Here is an 18,641-nt window from a genome sequence, read left to right as displayed (position 1 = left end):
CACTGTCGCCTTCCCCAGCAGCGATTGCTGGATGACGGCGCTGGCGCTGTCACCGGTTGGATTGGAGCTGGCGGCTCTGACGGGACACCAGGGGTGGAAGAGTGGGGGAGGGAGGGTGTGGGAAAGGGGGAGGTCGGCTCTGGGCGGGCGCTCCAGGGACCCAGCTCTGCCCCCTCCAGCACCAGGAGCAGCATAGCAGCATCAACAGCCGCAGCCACAGTAACCAAAGCAGCGTGAGCGCTAGGCTGGAAGCGCGGTGCGGCGGAGAGCAGAGGGCGGCGGTGCCCGCCCTAGTCGAGCTGAGCCGAGCCTAGCGCGCAGCCGGACCGCCACTGCTGCTGCCTGGCAGATGCCATCACAGCAACAAAGAGCTCGCTGAGCTGAGAGCCACGGCGAGAGCTCGCCTGGAAGGCAGGGCACTGGTTCCAGGAGCTGGGCTGCAGCCTCAGGAAGCTCGTGAGGGGTCTGGGGGAGGAGTGGGGACAGAAGATGGCCAAGAAGAGAAAGCCCCCCAGCATCAAGGGTGAGTTCCACTTCATTCCCACCTGGTCCCATCCCACCTCCCACCCGCGGTCTACCTCTCTGGTCGGCCTGTTTACATCCAGACGCGACCAAGTGGAAGGCTGCCTGCCGAGGAAGAGTTTGCCTTTTCTGGGAGATGGAGGGACCCCAACACTGCTGCACCCGCTTTACCTCCAGGAAGACTCTGACAGGAGTTTGCCCCCTTTTTGTAACCTGGGAAAACCTGGGGACTCTGTCACCTCACCCCTTTTCTACTCAAGGAGCTTGGGTATCTGTTGCACCTTCCTCCCTCAGGGTAGTGAGGGTAGTGGGAAGTGACTCTCGGCTCCTAGAGTCACATCCTTTTTCGGAATTTCGGAATAAGGCCGTGTGTGTGTGTGTGTGTGTGTGTGTGAGAGAGAGAGAGAGAGAGAGAGAGAGAGAGTGTGAGTTTTTTGTGGTCACCTCTTATATTCCAACCTCCTCCCCTTCCTTCATTCCTGGGGTAACTAGTTCTGCATTCATTTTCCAACGTCCATCCTCTGCAGGAGACAGGAGGTGTCTGGCTTTCCTTTCCCCCACCACGGTCAAGGGGACTTGCTACCAGCCACGTCCTCGAAGGCTATTTCCTTTCATCCTTTCCTTTCATCCTTTTACCCGACTGCCCAGATGGGCAATGACTCCAGCTGAGCAATCCCCCTGTTGCTCCTTTGGAACCAGAGCTTCCAAAGTTGCAAAGTTTGGGGGTGGGATGGAGTGGAGTGGGGAAACACAAGGAAGAGCTTGTGGCTGGGATGATTTGAGGCATCTCGGGGAGATCCAGGCTGAACTTGGGAAGGAGCCTCCTAGGCGGCTTTCGGCCAGGGGGCGTGCGTCCCCAGGGCTCGCCGAGCTCTGCTCCGGAAGCAGGTCCCCAGCACCCGCAGCAGCGCTGACTCGCAGAGGTCGCAGCTCGCGGGCTCCCTGGCTCTCTGAGCTCTCCAGCTCTCACTGGGGAACCAGCAGTGGCCACGTGGTGTCCGCAGCACTGTGGAAAGGGAAGTCAGCTCCACACCATGCGTACTCAGAAAGCCTGTGCGTGGGGGAAACCGGACTTTAGCATTGTGCGAAGGAGAAAGCGACAGCGTTTGAAGTTGGATTTCGACCCAATGGGCCTAAACGCCCAGGAGGGGGAGACTGAGCCTTTAGCTTACGTGAAATAGGATGGGGATTCAGAGATGGGAGGGTGTATTGAATATATGGGCTTGGTTCACAGCAGCGCGGTTGGCTTAAGCATGCCTCTTGCTTTTTTCCTTCCCGTAAGTCTTGCTTGTGAGAGCTTAGCTCCACTCTAGAGGTCACTAGGGGGACACAACTTTATCTTGGTGCTTCAGCTGCTTTTTAATTTCTCTGGAGTACTCACTTCACTTATTGGAAAGGATTTAAAACCACGATCCTTAATCTTTTGGAAGGCATTACTACAAACACCCGGGATCTTCTGCTTGAAACTGTAATATGTGTATAATAATTTTATTGCAGTGTATTTCCTTAAAAACATTACAGCTCCTGCAAAATAGAAGAGACCTTAAAAACCTGATTTCCCCCCTCCTAAATGAATTAGTACATGCTTATATGGTAGATGACTAAAGAATGTGAATACATTGATCTACAAACAGTTTCCTTACGGTAATATCAAAAACTTAGTCTGAACCCAGTTTGACAAGGTATGTTAGCTGCACTTTTAGTTCACTCGTTTTTTCATGGAACCATATGGCACGGTGAGGAAAACAGAAGGATTGGTTTTCAGCATTGCTGATGTGGCTGTCCATTGGCAGTAATATATTTCATACCCACTGCAAACCTTGCAGATTGTAAATGGTCCATGAAGAGTGGAAAAACATTTAGAGTTTTATAGTACATGTAGCTAGAAACAATCTTACCCTTGAAATTAATCTTATCAAAGCACAAAAAGATGTGAACGAGACCAAATTAATGAGAAGTGAACTCTATTATGAGGTTTGATGAAAAGACCTCCTTTTTCACTCCCCCTCCATAAAAAAACACCAAGAACTTTTTGTTTTGTATGCCAAGATAAGATTGTGTGTATTTTCTTAAATTTGATAGTGAAATAATTGAAGAATAATGGTTAGTAGAGTTTTCTCATTTGTGTTAACAGTTCCTCTGGAAAAATTAATGACCAAGTTTTCCTAGGACATGTGGTCTCAAGAAATTTTGTTGTAGTTCTTTAAAAATAATGTTTTCTCATGCTACATGTTTTTCTTAAATGGGAAGTTATTTAGCTCTTCTCGACTGGTGTTTATCTCTCTCCTTACTCATGTTGTTTCTTTCTCTCCTTTTTTTTGTTACCAGTTTATTTGATCTTTCATAGAAGAAATGATACTTTTTTTTCAATCCTTGGAGTTTCACTTTAGCAAAGTAGGATTAACTGTGATATTCTATAGATAACAAAAGCAAACCTAGGAAGCTGTAATCCATTGATTTACCTCAATTTTGCCTTTTTAAGAGGAGAGCTCTACAAAAGCATCTGACTGCAGGCTTGCTGAACTACTTTCAGACATCTGCTTCCAAGCTACAACTAACTAAACTGGAATTGCCTGGTAGAAATCCAAATGCTCAATTTCTAGGCTTTTTGGTGTTTTTTTTTTTGGCAGGATGCTGGGGTGAACTTTGCTGAATAATAAACTATAGGTTTAAAAATAACTTTCATGCTGTGTTGGTTATCATCTTCTGAGATCTGCTTGTCTACTTAGCTACATTGCATGTGGGGAGAGATCATTTATTGGATCACATGACTGGCAAGTTGTTCATTGGTTTCTGAAGTCCTAGTAGTAGAGACCACATATCTAGAATGGCTAGAAACTGGCAAAAGGGAAATTCAGTTTCTTAACATGAACACAAGATTAAATGAGTTGGCAGTGTTTCCCAAAGGCTACTAGCATTTATTTGTGATGACCTCACGGAAGGAAATCTTTCCAAAAAGGCAAATGGAATATTTACCAATCCAATATGAAAAATGCTGTAGTGCATGATCAATAAAAGTCTTATAAATATGTTAGCTACATTAGTTAAAATGGCATCAACACCCTCCCTCCTCATTTTTCCAATATTACTACAAGAAGGATGTTTTGCTCAATTAGTTACATTTAAAAGTTAATTTATGCCTGGCTCATCTATTTATGAATTCATTTAGCACAAATTTATTGAGCACTGAGTAGGTTCCAGGTATTGTGGGAGACGCAGAATGCAGTGATGAATTTGATGAAGAGTATGTTAGTAGAGGGCCTGGAAGAGCAGGTAAACAAATACATGAGTTAGGAAATTTTACAATGATTAACACAGTGAATAAAATAAGATGTTGTGCTAGAAAGTGATTGTGAGGTTACTTTAGATTGTCTGAAGAGGTGACATTTGAACTGGGTACCAAATGATGAAGGATAATTTGCATGCTAAAGACTGGAACTTAGTACTACAGGCCTTAAGACAGGAATGAGGTTGCAGGAAGACCCGTTTGGCTGAACTGTAGTGTGCGAGGTAGGTCTGACAGGTTGGCAGAGGCCAGATCTTTTTGACTCTAAACAAGAGTGTAAATTTTATTTTATTTAATCTTGATTATATTTTTTCTATTACCATTTAGTCCCTTATAACCCCTGTGCCCCACAGTCACCACACTGTTGTCCATTTCCATGAATCCTTTTTCTTTTTTGCTCAATCTCTCCAACCCCTAACCTTCCCCACCCCTCTTAGCTGTCATCTGCCTCTATTTTGTTTATTAGTTCAGTTTGTTCAGTAGATGCTACATATACATGAAATCGTATAGGATTTGTCTTTCTCTGACTGTCTTATTTCACTTAGCATAATGTTCTCTAGGTCCATCCATGCTGCTGCAAAGGGTAACATTCTCTTCTTTTTTTTTTTTAAAGATTTTATTTATTTATTTTTAGGGAGGGAAGGGAGGGAGAGAGAGAGAAAGAGAGAGAGAGAGAGAGAGAGAGAGAGAGAGAGAGAGAGAGAGAGAGAGAGAGAGAAACATCAATGTGCGGTTGCTGGGGGTTATGGCCTGCAACCCAGGAATGTACCCTGGCTGGGAATCGAACCTGGGACACTTTGGTTCCCAGCCCGCGCTCAATCCACTGAGCTACACCAGCCAGGGCTCATTTTCTTCTTTTTTAAGGCTGAGTAGTAATACATTGTGTACATGTCCCATAGTTGTTTTATCTACTCTCCTACTGATGGAAATGTGAGCTTCTTCCATACCCTTTGCACTGTTGGTGGGGATGCAGACTCATGCAGCCACTGTGGAAAGCCATGTGGAGATACCTCAAAAAGTTAAAAATGAATCTGCCTTTTGACCCAGCAACCCCACTTCTAGGAATATATCTGAAGGAAACTAAAACACTAATTCAAAAGAACATAAGCACCCCTGTGTTCATTGCAGTGTTATTTACAATTGCCCTGATATGGAAATAGCCCATGTCCATCAATAGATGAGTAGATAAAAAAAACAATGGGACATTTACACAATGGAATACTACTTGGCCGTAAAAAAGAGTGTACATTTTATTTTAAGTGCAGTAGGACGTTGATTGAATACTCATTAGATGTTTGGGGTTGCATTCCTATCTTTAAGGGTAATTTCAGGGAGAGAAGCTTTCTATATCAATTCCCTGGGCTAAGTAGAGCTATCCAATGTACTTTACTTTTCTAAAAGGTGCAGTTATACTCAGGTATCACCTGTTAGGTTCACCAAAATACCTACAATATTTTGGGCTGTGATGCTGAGAGTATTTGTAGGAATATCCTTTTAAAAAAAGTCTTAAAGAAATCTTTCAATGATTAAGACTAATTCAACATTATAGTAAAGATTATCAGGTTAGTCCCCACCTAGCAAGCAAGTTAGTCCTAGGAAAAACATATAGTAATATTAAAAGGGAGGATTATAAAGAGCCTGAAACTCTACTGAACAGCAGGCAAAATGCAGAAGGCAGCATGATGGGTTCCTGGCTAATGAAAAGTGGTCCATGAGAGGGGACACGGGAAGGCAGGCCTCTAAGACAATTATTAGCTCATTCATGATTTTGCCAAGAGAAGCAGAAGCCTGATGTGGGAGTTTTCCAAGAGAAACACCCTGATCCAAGCCCAAGGGAAGTTCAAATCGGGATACCTTTATATAAGGTGCCTCTGTGAAGCATAACCATAAAAACATATAGGCATTTTAAAAATGTCTTTGATTTTATTTAATCATTTTTAGGTTGCTCTTGTGGATTACAAACCTCACAGATAAAAATAACATGAAAAAATTAATGATGAAAACTGCCATTTTCATCATTGGATGCAGCTGCCTCACTGCTAGTTAGCAGGGAAATTATGCTTTGGGGTCTCTGATCTTACGGTTGGTGGGGGGAGGGTAAATGAGGTCTGTTGGATGATTTTCTGCCCTCCGAACTTTGTGACTAGAAGGTACCATGATATTTAGGAAAGATAAAAAGAATAATTCTTTTTAAAGCTTCCCACTGCCTTCTCTCACCTTCAAACTACTTCTTTGCCAAGGAGTAACAATAAAAAAATATATGAAAATTTTTTGTGGCTTCAGGGCTTTGGTCAGTCACCCCTTCCCTTTCCTTGAACTGCGAGGCTCTTTTTTTTTGAGCCTAGCAAGGTTGGTGATACCTCAGGAATTATGTAACCAAGACTGGATCTAGCCCTTAGTGATACTGTAACACAATGTGTTTATGACATCAGCTTTTTTCAGTACTGAGAATCATAATATGTTAGAGTTCAAAGGAAAGCGCAGTGTTGGTAGACTTATTGGAGAAATAGTACAGTAAGAGGTGAGTGATGCTGCTAAATATGAATACTATATGTCTATAAGGACCTTGGTCAAGTTTGTTATTGATAGATATATATTCTATATAAGTCAGGTATATCTTTTTAAAAAGATACATGTTTATTTTTAGAGAAAGGAGAAGGGAGGGAAAAGGAGAGGGAGAGAAACATTGATGTGAGAGACACACATTGACCAGATGCCTACTGCATGCCCCCAACTGGGGAACTGGCCTGCAACCCTGGGCATGTGCCCTGACTGGGAATTGAACCAGTGATCTTTTGGTTTTCAGGCTGGCACTCAATTCACTGAGCCACACAAGCCAAGGCTGTATATACTTTTTAAAAAAACATTTGTTATCTCTTATTGATTCTAGAGGAAGGGGAAGGAGGAAGAGACAGGGAGATAAACATCAATGTGAGAGAGAAACATTGATTGTTTGCCTCTTGCACATGGCCCAGCTGGGAACTGAACCTGCAACCCAGGCAGTACCCTGATTGGGAATCAAACCCATGACCTTTTGGTTTGCAGGACAATGCCCAACCAACTGAGACACACCAGCTAGCATGGATATATTTTGATTATTTTTTGATTATATGATACACAAAATTTAAGTGAATATATATGTATTCACTTAATGAATATATGGGATATGTGTGTGTGTGTGTGTGTGTATATATATATATATATATATATATATATATATATAAAACAGAGCTCATTTCCCAATTTATATTCATTCTTCACTGTTCGTATATGTAAGTGTGGCAATATCTGCATTTTACACATGAGGAAATTGAGACACAAAGACATTCAGTGTTTTCTTGAGGTCTAAGAGTAAATTATGTGCTGTGGGTAGAGGCATAACCAAAACCTTGTGACTTTTTCCTTTGTGCACACCCAGTCTTTAATATCTGCTATCAAGTCCAACACACTATGGTTAGACTTTTTCCCTCCTGCAAAATCAAGAGGATGATATATCTTATACTTTCCTCAGAAGTGTCACAACTTTATTGTTTGTGATCCACTTTTAAAATTAGAAATACATTGCTAAGAAAAAGTAGGCTAACTGCTCACAGATGCGAAGGTGATATTGTATAGAGGTTTTAGAGCTCTCTAGAGATGGGGAGGCAAGGCAAGGTGAACAAATGTTCTCACTTTTTGAAGTGGTGTAAGCAGGAAAAGATGCATCTGGGTCAACTCTGAGGTGGGCTGAGATTATTTTGCTATTCTTGTGGGAAGCAATTTGGCTGCTGTGGTAGCCAGCCTTCAAGATCGCCTCAATGTTCTTCCTACTGGTATTCACACCCTTATATACTGGTATTCACATCTCTCCTGCACTGGATCTGGGCTGACCTGTGTGGCCAGTAGACTACAGTAGAAGGCTACCTTGTACATAAAGGCATGGTGGCTTCCGCTTTGCTCTTTTATATTGCTTACTTTGGGGAAAACCAACTGCCATATTGTGAAAACACTCAAGAATTCCTGTGGAGAGGCTCGTGTGGGAAGCAGCTGAGGCCTTCTGCTAACAGCCCAAACCAACTTGCCAGCCATGTGAATGATCGGCCTGGGAAACAAACCCTCTAGAGCAGTCATGCCTTCAGCTGTCTGTAGCTAACATCTGACTGAACCTCAGGAGAAATCTTGACCCAGAACTGCTCAGCCAAGCTGCATCTGGTTTGCTGTATCACAGAAACTTGAGAGATACTAAATGCCTACTCTTGTCTGAAGCCACTAAATTTTGGGGTCATATGTGGCAAGAATTACATAATGAATCCTCCTGTGATTCATTGGTTTTGCACCTCTATTTTGGGATGTAGGAACATCTCTGTGTAAGTATTAGGGAAGGCTTTGTGTATGTGCAAGAGTTTTTTTAATACTTTCACTATAGGGGTTAATTTACTTATTTATATAATTACTCTAGTGTGACAGATACCGTCCAGCAGTATCCATTGCTGCTGCAGATGCTTGTTAAAACATGAGAAAAACATACACATGGAAGACTGAGTCCTGTGGAGAAATAGGGATGAAACGGCCACTCTCTCTAGTGGAGAACATCCCAAATTGCTGCCTGAGTAGGCTTTTATTAAGAATACAGATACAGTTTCTGGATTACAGTCTGTCAGGGAAGATTAAAGGAATAGATAGCTTTCAAAGGGACTGGCAGAACTCCTGCTGGAATTCTGGGCTGAGATTTTGCAGTTTTATCACTTAAAAAGACTACAGGGCTAGTTTCGTTTCCTGCCTATGCCTTCGTATTCAAGAGCATCCTTAGCAAGCAGGTCTCACAGGATCTTGCATATCCTGTGCCTCAGGTCTAATTACCCCGGGGGTCTGCCGACTCTGGTCTGGACTGCACCACCTCTGTTATTTCTGCAGGCCTGAATCAGGCAGAGGAGACAAAGGTAGCCAGGAGACTTCAGTTTCTCACAACTAAGAACAAGGACTCAGGCTTTGACAAAGCCGAGGGGGCAGGGGTCGATGTCGATCACCCCTGCATTTCCACAGCCCCCCAAGTCCTTCCCTGAGGCCTCCATGTGATCATGCCTATCTTAGGTTATTCCCCCCTTGGGGAACCTTACCCATCATTGGCTAAATGATCAAGCACTGGGGGCTAGGCAAGGAGCAGAAACAGCGCTCCTGCCAGGGAAATAAGTTCTGTTTCCTTAGTGTCTCCTGGACCTGAGGTCTCTCACTTGGTCTTAGTCACAGGGGGTTACAGCTTCCTGAGACCAGGCAGGATAGACCCCAACACTCTAGGATTTCCTCTTCTCATTGACTCCTGAGAGTAAAAGAAACACTGTAATTCACTAATTATTGCCAATCTTCATTACTAATCTCAGCATTGAGCTTGAACCCTAATCCTATTCCCTACTTTAGAGAGTTGGGCTGACAACCTGAAACTCTGTTTTTCTGTTTCCTTGAATTCCTTTCAGCGGCTTGTTTCCTCCTCCACTTTCTGAGTTTTCATTCCTAGACCCTTTGGTTCATTTAGCTTAGAAGGTCCCTCCAAGTAGACACCCACCAAATAAAAATCAGAGTGATAAATCAGAGTGATAAAGAGAATGCAAAAGTCCTAAAATCCCTCAACAGCCCAAAACTTCACAGCTCACCAAACTGAAAAGAGAAAGTCCCTTAAAACTTAAAATCTTCAGTAAAAACCTCTCCTACCATGTTAGCTACTCTTGTCTATGAAAGAATACCTTCCCCCTCTTAGCTCTCCGAGGCCTCTGATGTGTAACCAGAACAGGGAGAACTAAGATAAAACATGGAGGAGGCTGCTATTCCTTCTACTTAAGGTGGGATATACTGTATTTTACTTATTCATTTTTTAAAATTCTTTTGAAAACTATTCACTGGACACTTACTCTGCTCGGCACTATTCTAAGTGCACTTGGGGTACATCAGAGAGCAAAATAAAACCTTTGTGAAGTTTACATTTTAGTTAGGAAAGACAGGCAATGAATAATAAACACAATAAATTGTTGATGTTAAAAATTGAAGAGTGCTGCCCTGGTTTGTGTGGCTCAGAGGATTGGGCACTGGACTGCCACACAAAGGGTCACTGGTTTGATTCCCAGTCAGGGCACATGCCTGGGTTGCGGACCAGGTCCCCAGTAGTGAGGCATGTGAAAGACAACCAAAGCTGATGTTTCTCTCCTTCTCTATCCCCCTCCCTTCCCCTCTCTCTAGAAATAATTTTTTTAAAAATCTTAAAAAGATTGAAGTGTGCTGTGAGGGAAAGGAAAAAAAAATAGAGTATAGAAAGGGGGATTAAACTGCTGGCAATTGGATGAGGGAGAGTGCCGGCTGGAGTATTAATAAGTTAGTTACTATAGACCTAACTGAAAAGATAATATTAAAGGAGGTGATGTATTTATCATAGAAGGGGAAGAAGCTTCCAGAAAGAGGGAAGAGCCAGGGCAACGGCCCTAAGGTGAGGGTATATCTAACATGTTTGTTGAACAGAAAGGAGGCTGAGTGGAATTAATAAAGAGACTAGAAATAGGAAAAGGGGTCAGAAAGATGAGGGAAGACCAGATCAGGTTAGAACCTTTATGTAATTTTAAGGACTTTGGCTTTAATCCTGAGTGGAATAGGCAGCATTGCGGGTTTTGAACAGAGGAATAATATAATCTGATTTACATTTTGAAAGACTTGCTATAGCTGCTGTGTTGGGAATATGCTAAAGAGGCAAGAAGAAAAGCTGGAAGAGCAGTAAATGAGCCTTCTGCAATATTTCAGTTGAGAGATCGTGGTGGCATCTGTTGGGTTGGTAGCAGTGGAGTATGTGAGACATGGAAGAATACTGAATATCTTTTGAAGATGGAGCTAATAGTTTCTTGAACTAATAGGATGCAGAGTGTGAGTGAAGAAGGGTCATGAATAACTCCAGTTTTTGGCCTGAGCAACCATTAGAATGGAGTTGCCACAAACTGCTTCTGAAAAATTGTGGATGGGAAAGTTTAGGGGGGCAGGATTGGGAGTTCACATTTGGATACATTTGAAATACCTACTTGATATTCAAGTGGAGATGACAGGAGGAAGTTGGATGGATGAGTCTGGAGTCTGGGAGAGAGGCCTGGGCTGATGATGTGAATCTGGGCATCATTGGCACATAGCTGATGTTTAAGCCCATAGACTGGCTGATTCACTGGGAAGTGAGTGCAGTCTGAGATAAATGATCTGAACCCAGGGTTACTGCATTATTACAAGGAAGGAGAAAAGAGGAGGAAACCTGTACAGGATGTTGAGAAAGAGGAATGGCAAATAAAGGGGAAATCAAGGGGTTGTTGAGTCCTGGAGCCAAGGGAGAAAGTATATCAGGGAGGAGAATCAACTGTATCAAATACTGCTGATAGTGAAGATGAGGACAACTGAGAAAGGACAACAGGGCTTATAAATGTGATGATCACTGGAGACCTCGATGAGTGCAGCTTTAGTGTAATGATGATAGTGGTGGTTTGAATGCAGTAGGTTAATAAAGAATGGGAGGAGAATAATTAGAGAGGTTTGTTACAAAGGGAGCAAAGAAATGGCACTGTGCCTTGGAGTAGGAAAAGTAGTAGAGAAAAAAAAATTTTAACAAGGAAGTAATGGCAGGTTTTGTTCCTTGTTTTCTGTTATGATTTGTTTTTCTAAGTGGTCTTTAACCTCTCTTTCACTATTTTAAATTTTGTTTGCTTTTTATGACAGTTTTCATAGGAGATAAGGAAGAATAACTGTAGAATGGTCTTACATCATTGAGTTATAAGGATGCTTCGTTTCATCCTTATTTCTTTGAATATATTATGTTTAAAAATTAAATATAGTATTTTTTTTAAGATTTTTTATTTATTTATTTATTTTTAGAGAGGGAAGGGAGAGAGATAGAAAGAGAGAGAGAGAAACATCAATGTGTGGTTGCCGGGGGTTATGGCCTGCAACCTAGGCATGTACCCTGGCTGGGAATCGAACCTGGGATACTTTGGTTCCCAGCCCGCACTCCATCCACTGAGCTACGCCAGCCAGGGCTTAAATATAGTATTAAAAGAGGTATATAAAGGGGCTTCCTTACAATCTATTTAATAAAATGTGCTATAACAAGAGAAAGTTGCCAGGAGAGAATAGTTTCCCAGCCATTGTTTTGTTGGCTGTAGCAGTCCATTCTCTCAGTTGGAAAGCTCAGAAGGAACTAAAGAAAAACTTAAACAATATTTAGTGTAGGGTGAAGACTAGGTTAGTGGTTTTTGGCCACAGGCAAATTTGCAGTGTGTGGAGACATTTTTGATTGTCTCTTTGACCCCTAGTTGGTAGAGACCAGGGATGCTGCTAAATACCCTGTAATGGCCAGGACAGCACCCCCCCCCCCCTCAACTCCCACTACAAAGAATATCTGGTTCATTTGTCAAAAGTGCTGAAGTTGACAAATGCTGAGCTAGCCCCATCATTTTTCATCCTTCCAGAGACAAACTAGGAAGCTACTTCTAAGAAAGGAATCCAAAAGATTCTGCTTTACATATCCCATTGCTCCATGGTTAGATGAGTTTTTAAACAAATAATTAGGGTTAAAAATGAAGATATTTCTTTTTTCTTTTTTGCCTTGATTTCTCTTTGTCCTTCTTTATCCGTCTTTCCTCTTTTGGTTTCCAAAATATATTAATGTTTTTATAGACTTGGGTAGTTTCCCACTAGACCCAACACATTAGAGGAACATTAAAGTCAAGGTCTAAAAAAAAAACCTAGTTTCACTGAGGAAGCACAGTTTCACAAGGCCAATTTCTATTTTGCACCTGTCTGACAATTTTGTGAAAGAAAGAACCAAGATCAGGGTGATTTGTTAAGCTTTGACGCTACAGCCCTTTGATATGAAAGGAGCTGTGGCCTTCCAGACATCTTTTTGGTGCCTTCTTCTGGCCATTAAAACTTTGATGCAGGATTGGTTCACATCGTTCACTGAGTGAAAATTTTCCTGAAGGATCAAGAATTTTAAATCAACAGAGAGCCCAGAAATAAACCCAAGTCTCTATGGTCAATTAATATTTGACAAAGGGGGCAGCAACATAAAATGGAGTCAAAATAGCCTCTTCAACAAATGGTGTTGGGAGAACTGGACAGAAGCTCAAGTACAAACTTACACCATACACAAAAATAAATTCAAGGTGGATAGAATATTTAAATATAAACCATGACACCATTAAAGTAATAGAGGAGAACATAGGCAGGAAAATCTCAGATATTTCACGCAGAAACATTTTTACTGACATGTCCCCTAGAGCAAGGGACATAAAGAAAAGAATAAACAAATGGGATCTCATCAAAATAAAAAGCTTCTGCACAGCTAAAGAAAACAGCATTAAAATAAAAAGAGAACCAACTCTATGGGAAAACATATTTATAATGATACCTCAGACAAGGGTTTCATCTCCAAAATATACAAAGAACTTACATGATTCCACTCTAAGAAGACAAGCAACCCAATTAAAAAATGGGCAAAGGACTTGAACAGACACTTCTCCAATGAGGACATACAGAGATCCAGAGACACATGAGAAGATGCTCAATATCACTAGCTATTAGAGAGATGCAAATTAAAACCACAAGGAGATACCACTACACAGTGGTCAGAATGGCCATCATAAACAAAGCAACAAACAACAAGTGTTGGAGAGGTTGTGGAGAAAAGGGAACCCTAGTGCACTGTTGGTGGGATTGCAGACTGGTACAACCACTATGGAAAACAGTATGGAATTTTCTGAGAAAACTAAAAATGGATCTGCCTTTTGACCCAGAAATTCCACTGCTAGGATTATATCCTAAGAACCCTGAAACACCAATCCAAAAGAACCTATGCACCCCAATGTTCATAGCAGCACAATTTACAATAGCCAAGTGTCGGAAGCAACCTAGGTGCCCATCAGTAAATGAATGGATCAAAAAACAATGATACATTTACACAATGGAATTCTATGTAGCAGAAAGAAAGAAGGAGCTCCTACCCTTTGCAACAGCTTGGATGGAACTGGAAAGCATTATGCTGAGTGAAATAAACCAGGAGATGAAAGACAAATACCATATGATCTTATCTTTAACAGGAACCTAAACAACAAAACAAACAAACAAGCAAAATATAACCAAAGACACTGAAATAGAGAACAGGCTGACAATGACCAGAGCGGAGAGAGGGGAGGGAATTTTAGGGGAAAAGGGGAAGGGTTTACAGGAACAAGTATAAAGGACACATGAACAAAAACTAGGGAGGGTGGAAAAGAGAGGGAGGTGGGGAGCACTGGGGGTGCACTGGGATGGTAGTAAAAGACAGAAAACTACTTGAACAACAACTGAAATAAAAAAAGTTTAAAAAATTTAAAAAAGAATTTTAAATCATTTTATAAAAAGCTGCTTAAAATGTATGCATTTAAAAAAACAATAGGTTATTTATGTAAATTTTGTAATTCGTTGTATTGTGTTTTAGTGTTCCAATTCAGAGACAAAAAGTAAGATTTTGAAATTGACATTAATATTCTATTAAAAGCTTATTATATCACCTTAGGTTTGCCTTGCACAAAATTGAAACCTCTTTAAAGTTAGCCTATAATTTTATACATTGTATAAGTATTAGTTTAAAAACATCAAAAGTCATAAAAATAAAACAGTAAAAGCTACTAGTGGACATTCATACTTCACAAATTCTAATATTAACAATATTTTCCACTCTGAATTAAGCTCCTCTTTCTTCCCATTCTCTGTTCTAATCTTCTTATTCACCCTTGTGTTTGGCTGCCCAAAAGTGGCATCACATTCTTTTCCCACAGCAATGATACTCATTCTGCTGACATAATACCTTTCCTGCCCTGGAAGAATGTCTGTGACGAAAGAAGGACCATTATGTTGTTTAAAAAAATCTTTGGTCATAAATATATGTGTTCAGGGATGTCTTAGTTGTATGAGATAGGGACAGACTTGAAGTGAGAAATAGCTTTGCAACCCATCCTCCCCTCATCCTTCTCAACCAGTAAGAAAGTCTTACATTAAGATGTATGCTGTGTAAAACTTCATGGAAACTCTGTATTGAATAATTACTGCACTTTCCACACATAAACTTTATATAGCCATCTATGGAAGGAACACAAAAGCAAAAGAAGGACGTATGCCTCACATACTAAATTCTAAGATCAGGAAGCTTTATGTTTTAACGAACTGAATTCTCACTTCCTAATTCTGAGTTAATGCCTTAGGTATCATGAAGAGTAAGCAAATTAACAGATTGTATATGAATTTATATAGGTCAAGAGAGGCATGTAACCTATTTAAACTCTTTTGGCAATAAACCCAATAAACCATTTTCAAGTTTCTGGCAGCATTAAATGGTAGAAAAGTATATTAATTAGAAATAACTTACAAGCAAGGCTTTGAGGAATTTTAATGGGCAATATTTTTAGCCAATTGCTTACATTAAAGGACTAAGAGTATCTTTTGAATGTTTAGAATTTTCATGAGTCTAGGCTTCCTTTCTTTCAGCTGGCCCAGCTGAGTGAAGTTTTAGGCTGTATCACACATATCTGAAAGCTGGGTTGTGGCGTGCACTGAGTGAGGCTGAAGAACCTTGAGAACCGCTGTGGTCAGGCCCCTGGCTCCAGCATCATCAAGGTTAGATGGTGTTCTGGAGTAACTCCGTGGGAGGGGTCTCTCCTCCATGGGAGGGTCTTTTTGAGGAATTATCTGAGTAAACATGTGGTCTTTTTACTCCTTTAGGTATGCTAAAACTTTTTCTTGGAGTCAGCCAGACCCTGAAATAGCTCTTAACCAGCTTGGGGTAAACTGGCTCCCGTAGAAGTACTTTTAGTAACTGTCTGGTACTGAGAAACTTTACATTGTATTAAGTTCAAGGATGTTATTTTTTGTGCTGATCACTACTTTACTATGTATCTGTATTGAATACCTGATGAAGAAGCTTCTCTGAACTGTAACAATGGACAATGTCATAGAACTCATTGTGTTTCCCACCATGGGTAGCTAGCTGGGAAGCTCAGAACTGAGTCTGAGTCCTCTTCTTGCACAAAGCTGTGAGATCATAAATAACACATCTGTGGATTAACTTTATTTTATATTTTTATTCTTCTTTCCCCTCATTGTCTCTATTTATATACTTTCTTTTACTGAATTGCATGTATTTCTATAAACTACTTTAAATCTTCTTTGAAATAAGATGAATTTAAAAAATTAATTAGCTGAAGCTAAATTCATAGAGATAAAATAATCTGTTTAGAGTTATAAACAAGTAATTTGAAGAGCCTGTATTTAAAACTAGATGTAGCCCCAAACAATTTTTTCTTGCATACAGTAGAGCATTGTTCAACCTAACCCAGCTTTGTATTTTCAGGTTACCATCTAGTCTTTGTTCATGTATAATTTTCCATAGTTGTGATTTCACTTAATGACATCTTTATCTACCTGTTTGCACAAGCTGAGAATTTGGAATTACCTTGGTCTTTTCCAGACCTCTGTCTAGCCCTGATTACATCAGTTACTACTATCAATCTGAAGAATATGCTTTTCTTTACCTCCACTGCCTTAGATATACTTCAGTGCTCATTACTTCTAGTGTGAATTAGAGCCACCTATAGACTAACAGGCCTCCTTGTATCAGTCCTAATTCACTTCCAATTTATTTTTCAAACTATTGCAAATATGATATTCTTTTTAAAAAGATTTTATTTATTTATTTTTAGAGAGAGGTGAAGGAAAAGAGAAAGAGGAGAGAAATATCAATGTGTGGTTGCTTCTCACATGCCCCCAAATGGGGACCCAGCCCACAAGCCAGGCATGTGCTCTGACTGGGAATTGAACTGGTGACCTTTTGGTTTGTAGGCCTGCAATTGATCCACTGAGCTACACTAGCCAGGGCACATATGATATTCTTAAAAAGCAAATCTGATCATTTCACTTAAAATCCAATAATGGCTCTCTCCATTATCTAATGAAAAGTCCATTGCAAGGTATACAAAGCTTTCTAGGATCCAACCTATGATTACCTTTCCTGCTTCATCTCCAACCACTTCTCATATCTGTCCCAAGCTTAATGATCCCACCATTCTAATACCACGGGTGATACACATTCTTTGATGATTTTCTGCCTTTCAATGTTGTTTTCTTCCTTCCTTCCTTCCTTCCATCCCTCCTTCCTTCCTTCCTTCCTTCCTTCCTTCCTTCCTTCCTTCCTTCCTTCCTTCCTTCCTCCCTTCCTCCTTTCCTTCTTTCCTTCCTTGATAATGCTGAAAATTCCTTTTTATTCTGCAAGCCTCAGCACAAATGTCATGACTTTCTCTGTAGAACTTTTGCCCTCTTCCCCTCTGACAGTCCCCACACTGCCCCATCCCTATATGCACAGTTAAACACTTCCTCTTTGCTGCTTCAGTTATATCGTGCACGTACCTTTCTTAGTGCTTTTATATTGGTTTAAAATGTTGAGTTTACTTGCCCATTTCCTTCCTGCAGGTGTTCAGTCCTAGTACTGCCCTGAAGCATAAAGAACCAAAAGCCTGATAGGAAATTAGCCACTGGCTTAACACCCTAGGGTCAAAACTTTACTGTAGTCACTCCCTCCCCCATTATTCTGGTGACACTATGTTTCAGGCCAGCCTGCTTGGTGCATGAGAGAACAGTGCCCTGTTCACCAGCTAGACATGATCTGCTCTTTTCTAGGGCTGCTTCCAATCTTTCTGCACCTTAGGATTAATTTTCTTGGATGAAACCTGGCTTTGCACAGGTTGTCCTATGCCTGGAATTGGATCTGAGTTTTATGGGATTTCAACAAGGGACTGCTTGCTACCTCACAGTGCCTGGGATTTTCATGTGCCTATTTGCTATCCATTTCTCTAGGTCCCTCCATAGATACCCATTTCTAGGCTCTGAGCTCCTTGAGGGTCCTCATTGTGTTTTATTTATTCTTTAACCCAAAATGTCTAGTATATTGCTGGGCATATCACAGATACTATTTGAATATATTTTTGAGTAAATCAAGCATATGTATTTCTCTGTATTTTAAAATATTCTTAATAGTTTTAATTTTAATGATTTGATAATATATTCAGTTGCATTGCCTTAATATATCTAGCACAGTTAACTGAATTTTCTAGGTTTTCTCTGGATTATAATGGTGTAATGAGTATTTGTGTGTATGTATTTGTGTGTATTGTGGTGTGTGTTGTTTGTGCTTGTATATATGTGCAGTTCCTCTAACCTTAGGGTTAATAGTAGAAGAAAGGTACTTTAACTTCACTCATGTATTGAAATTTTGACATCCTCTTTGTCAATATTTACCTATTCTCATACCTCCCTGAGGTTTTACTTGTTATAATATTTATCAAACTGTATTTTAATTGCATGTATACTTGTCTTTTTTCTCTACTAGACCCTAAATTTCATCTTGTGTAAAGGTGTAGCTTTGATGGCAACATGCACAGGGCCTTACTCACACTTAGTGCTCCACAATTACTTGTTGAGGAAATAAGTGAATAAATATTATCTTTTTTAAAGGAAAACATTGTGAAGAAGTTATAGGGATCAGATATCTAATTTTAGGGAGAACCATCCTATATCTCAATTTTTATCTTTTATCTTTTTATCATGCCTGGTCACACCCAAAATGAGTTTTCTTAATGTTTTTAGCAACATTTTCCCAGAGCCTACACCCTTTTTTTTCTGGACTTTGGGGTCAGACACAATATGCATTCAAATCCCACCTATGTGATCTTTGGCAAGTGACTTAAACTTTTGGAACTGCACTTTGCTTATCTGAAAAATGGAGATAATAATACAGTATCTACCTTAAAGAACT

The 18,641-nt window shown here is 40.5% G+C and overlaps 1 protein-coding gene across 1 annotated transcript in view; it reads left to right on the top strand.

Annotated features, from left to right (window-relative positions):
- The first annotated feature begins 208 nt into the window (after positions 1–208).
- SLC44A5 (solute carrier family 44 member 5) overlaps positions 209–18,641 on the top strand; it is a 344,959-nt gene continuing 326,526 nt past the window's right edge. The window contains 1 exon segment of the mRNA XM_036026299.1: positions 209–523. Coding sequence (XP_035882192.1) covers positions 490–523 — 34 coding nt within the window. The 5' untranslated portion in view covers positions 209–489.

The sequence above is a fragment of the Phyllostomus discolor genome, chromosome 5 (assembly GCF_004126475.2).
Source record: "Phyllostomus discolor isolate MPI-MPIP mPhyDis1 chromosome 5, mPhyDis1.pri.v3, whole genome shotgun sequence".
Taxonomy (NCBI): domain Eukaryota; kingdom Metazoa; phylum Chordata; class Mammalia; order Chiroptera; family Phyllostomidae; genus Phyllostomus; species Phyllostomus discolor.
The sequence above is the reverse complement of the archived record's forward strand: the minus strand, read 5'-3'. Positions and strand labels throughout refer to the sequence as shown.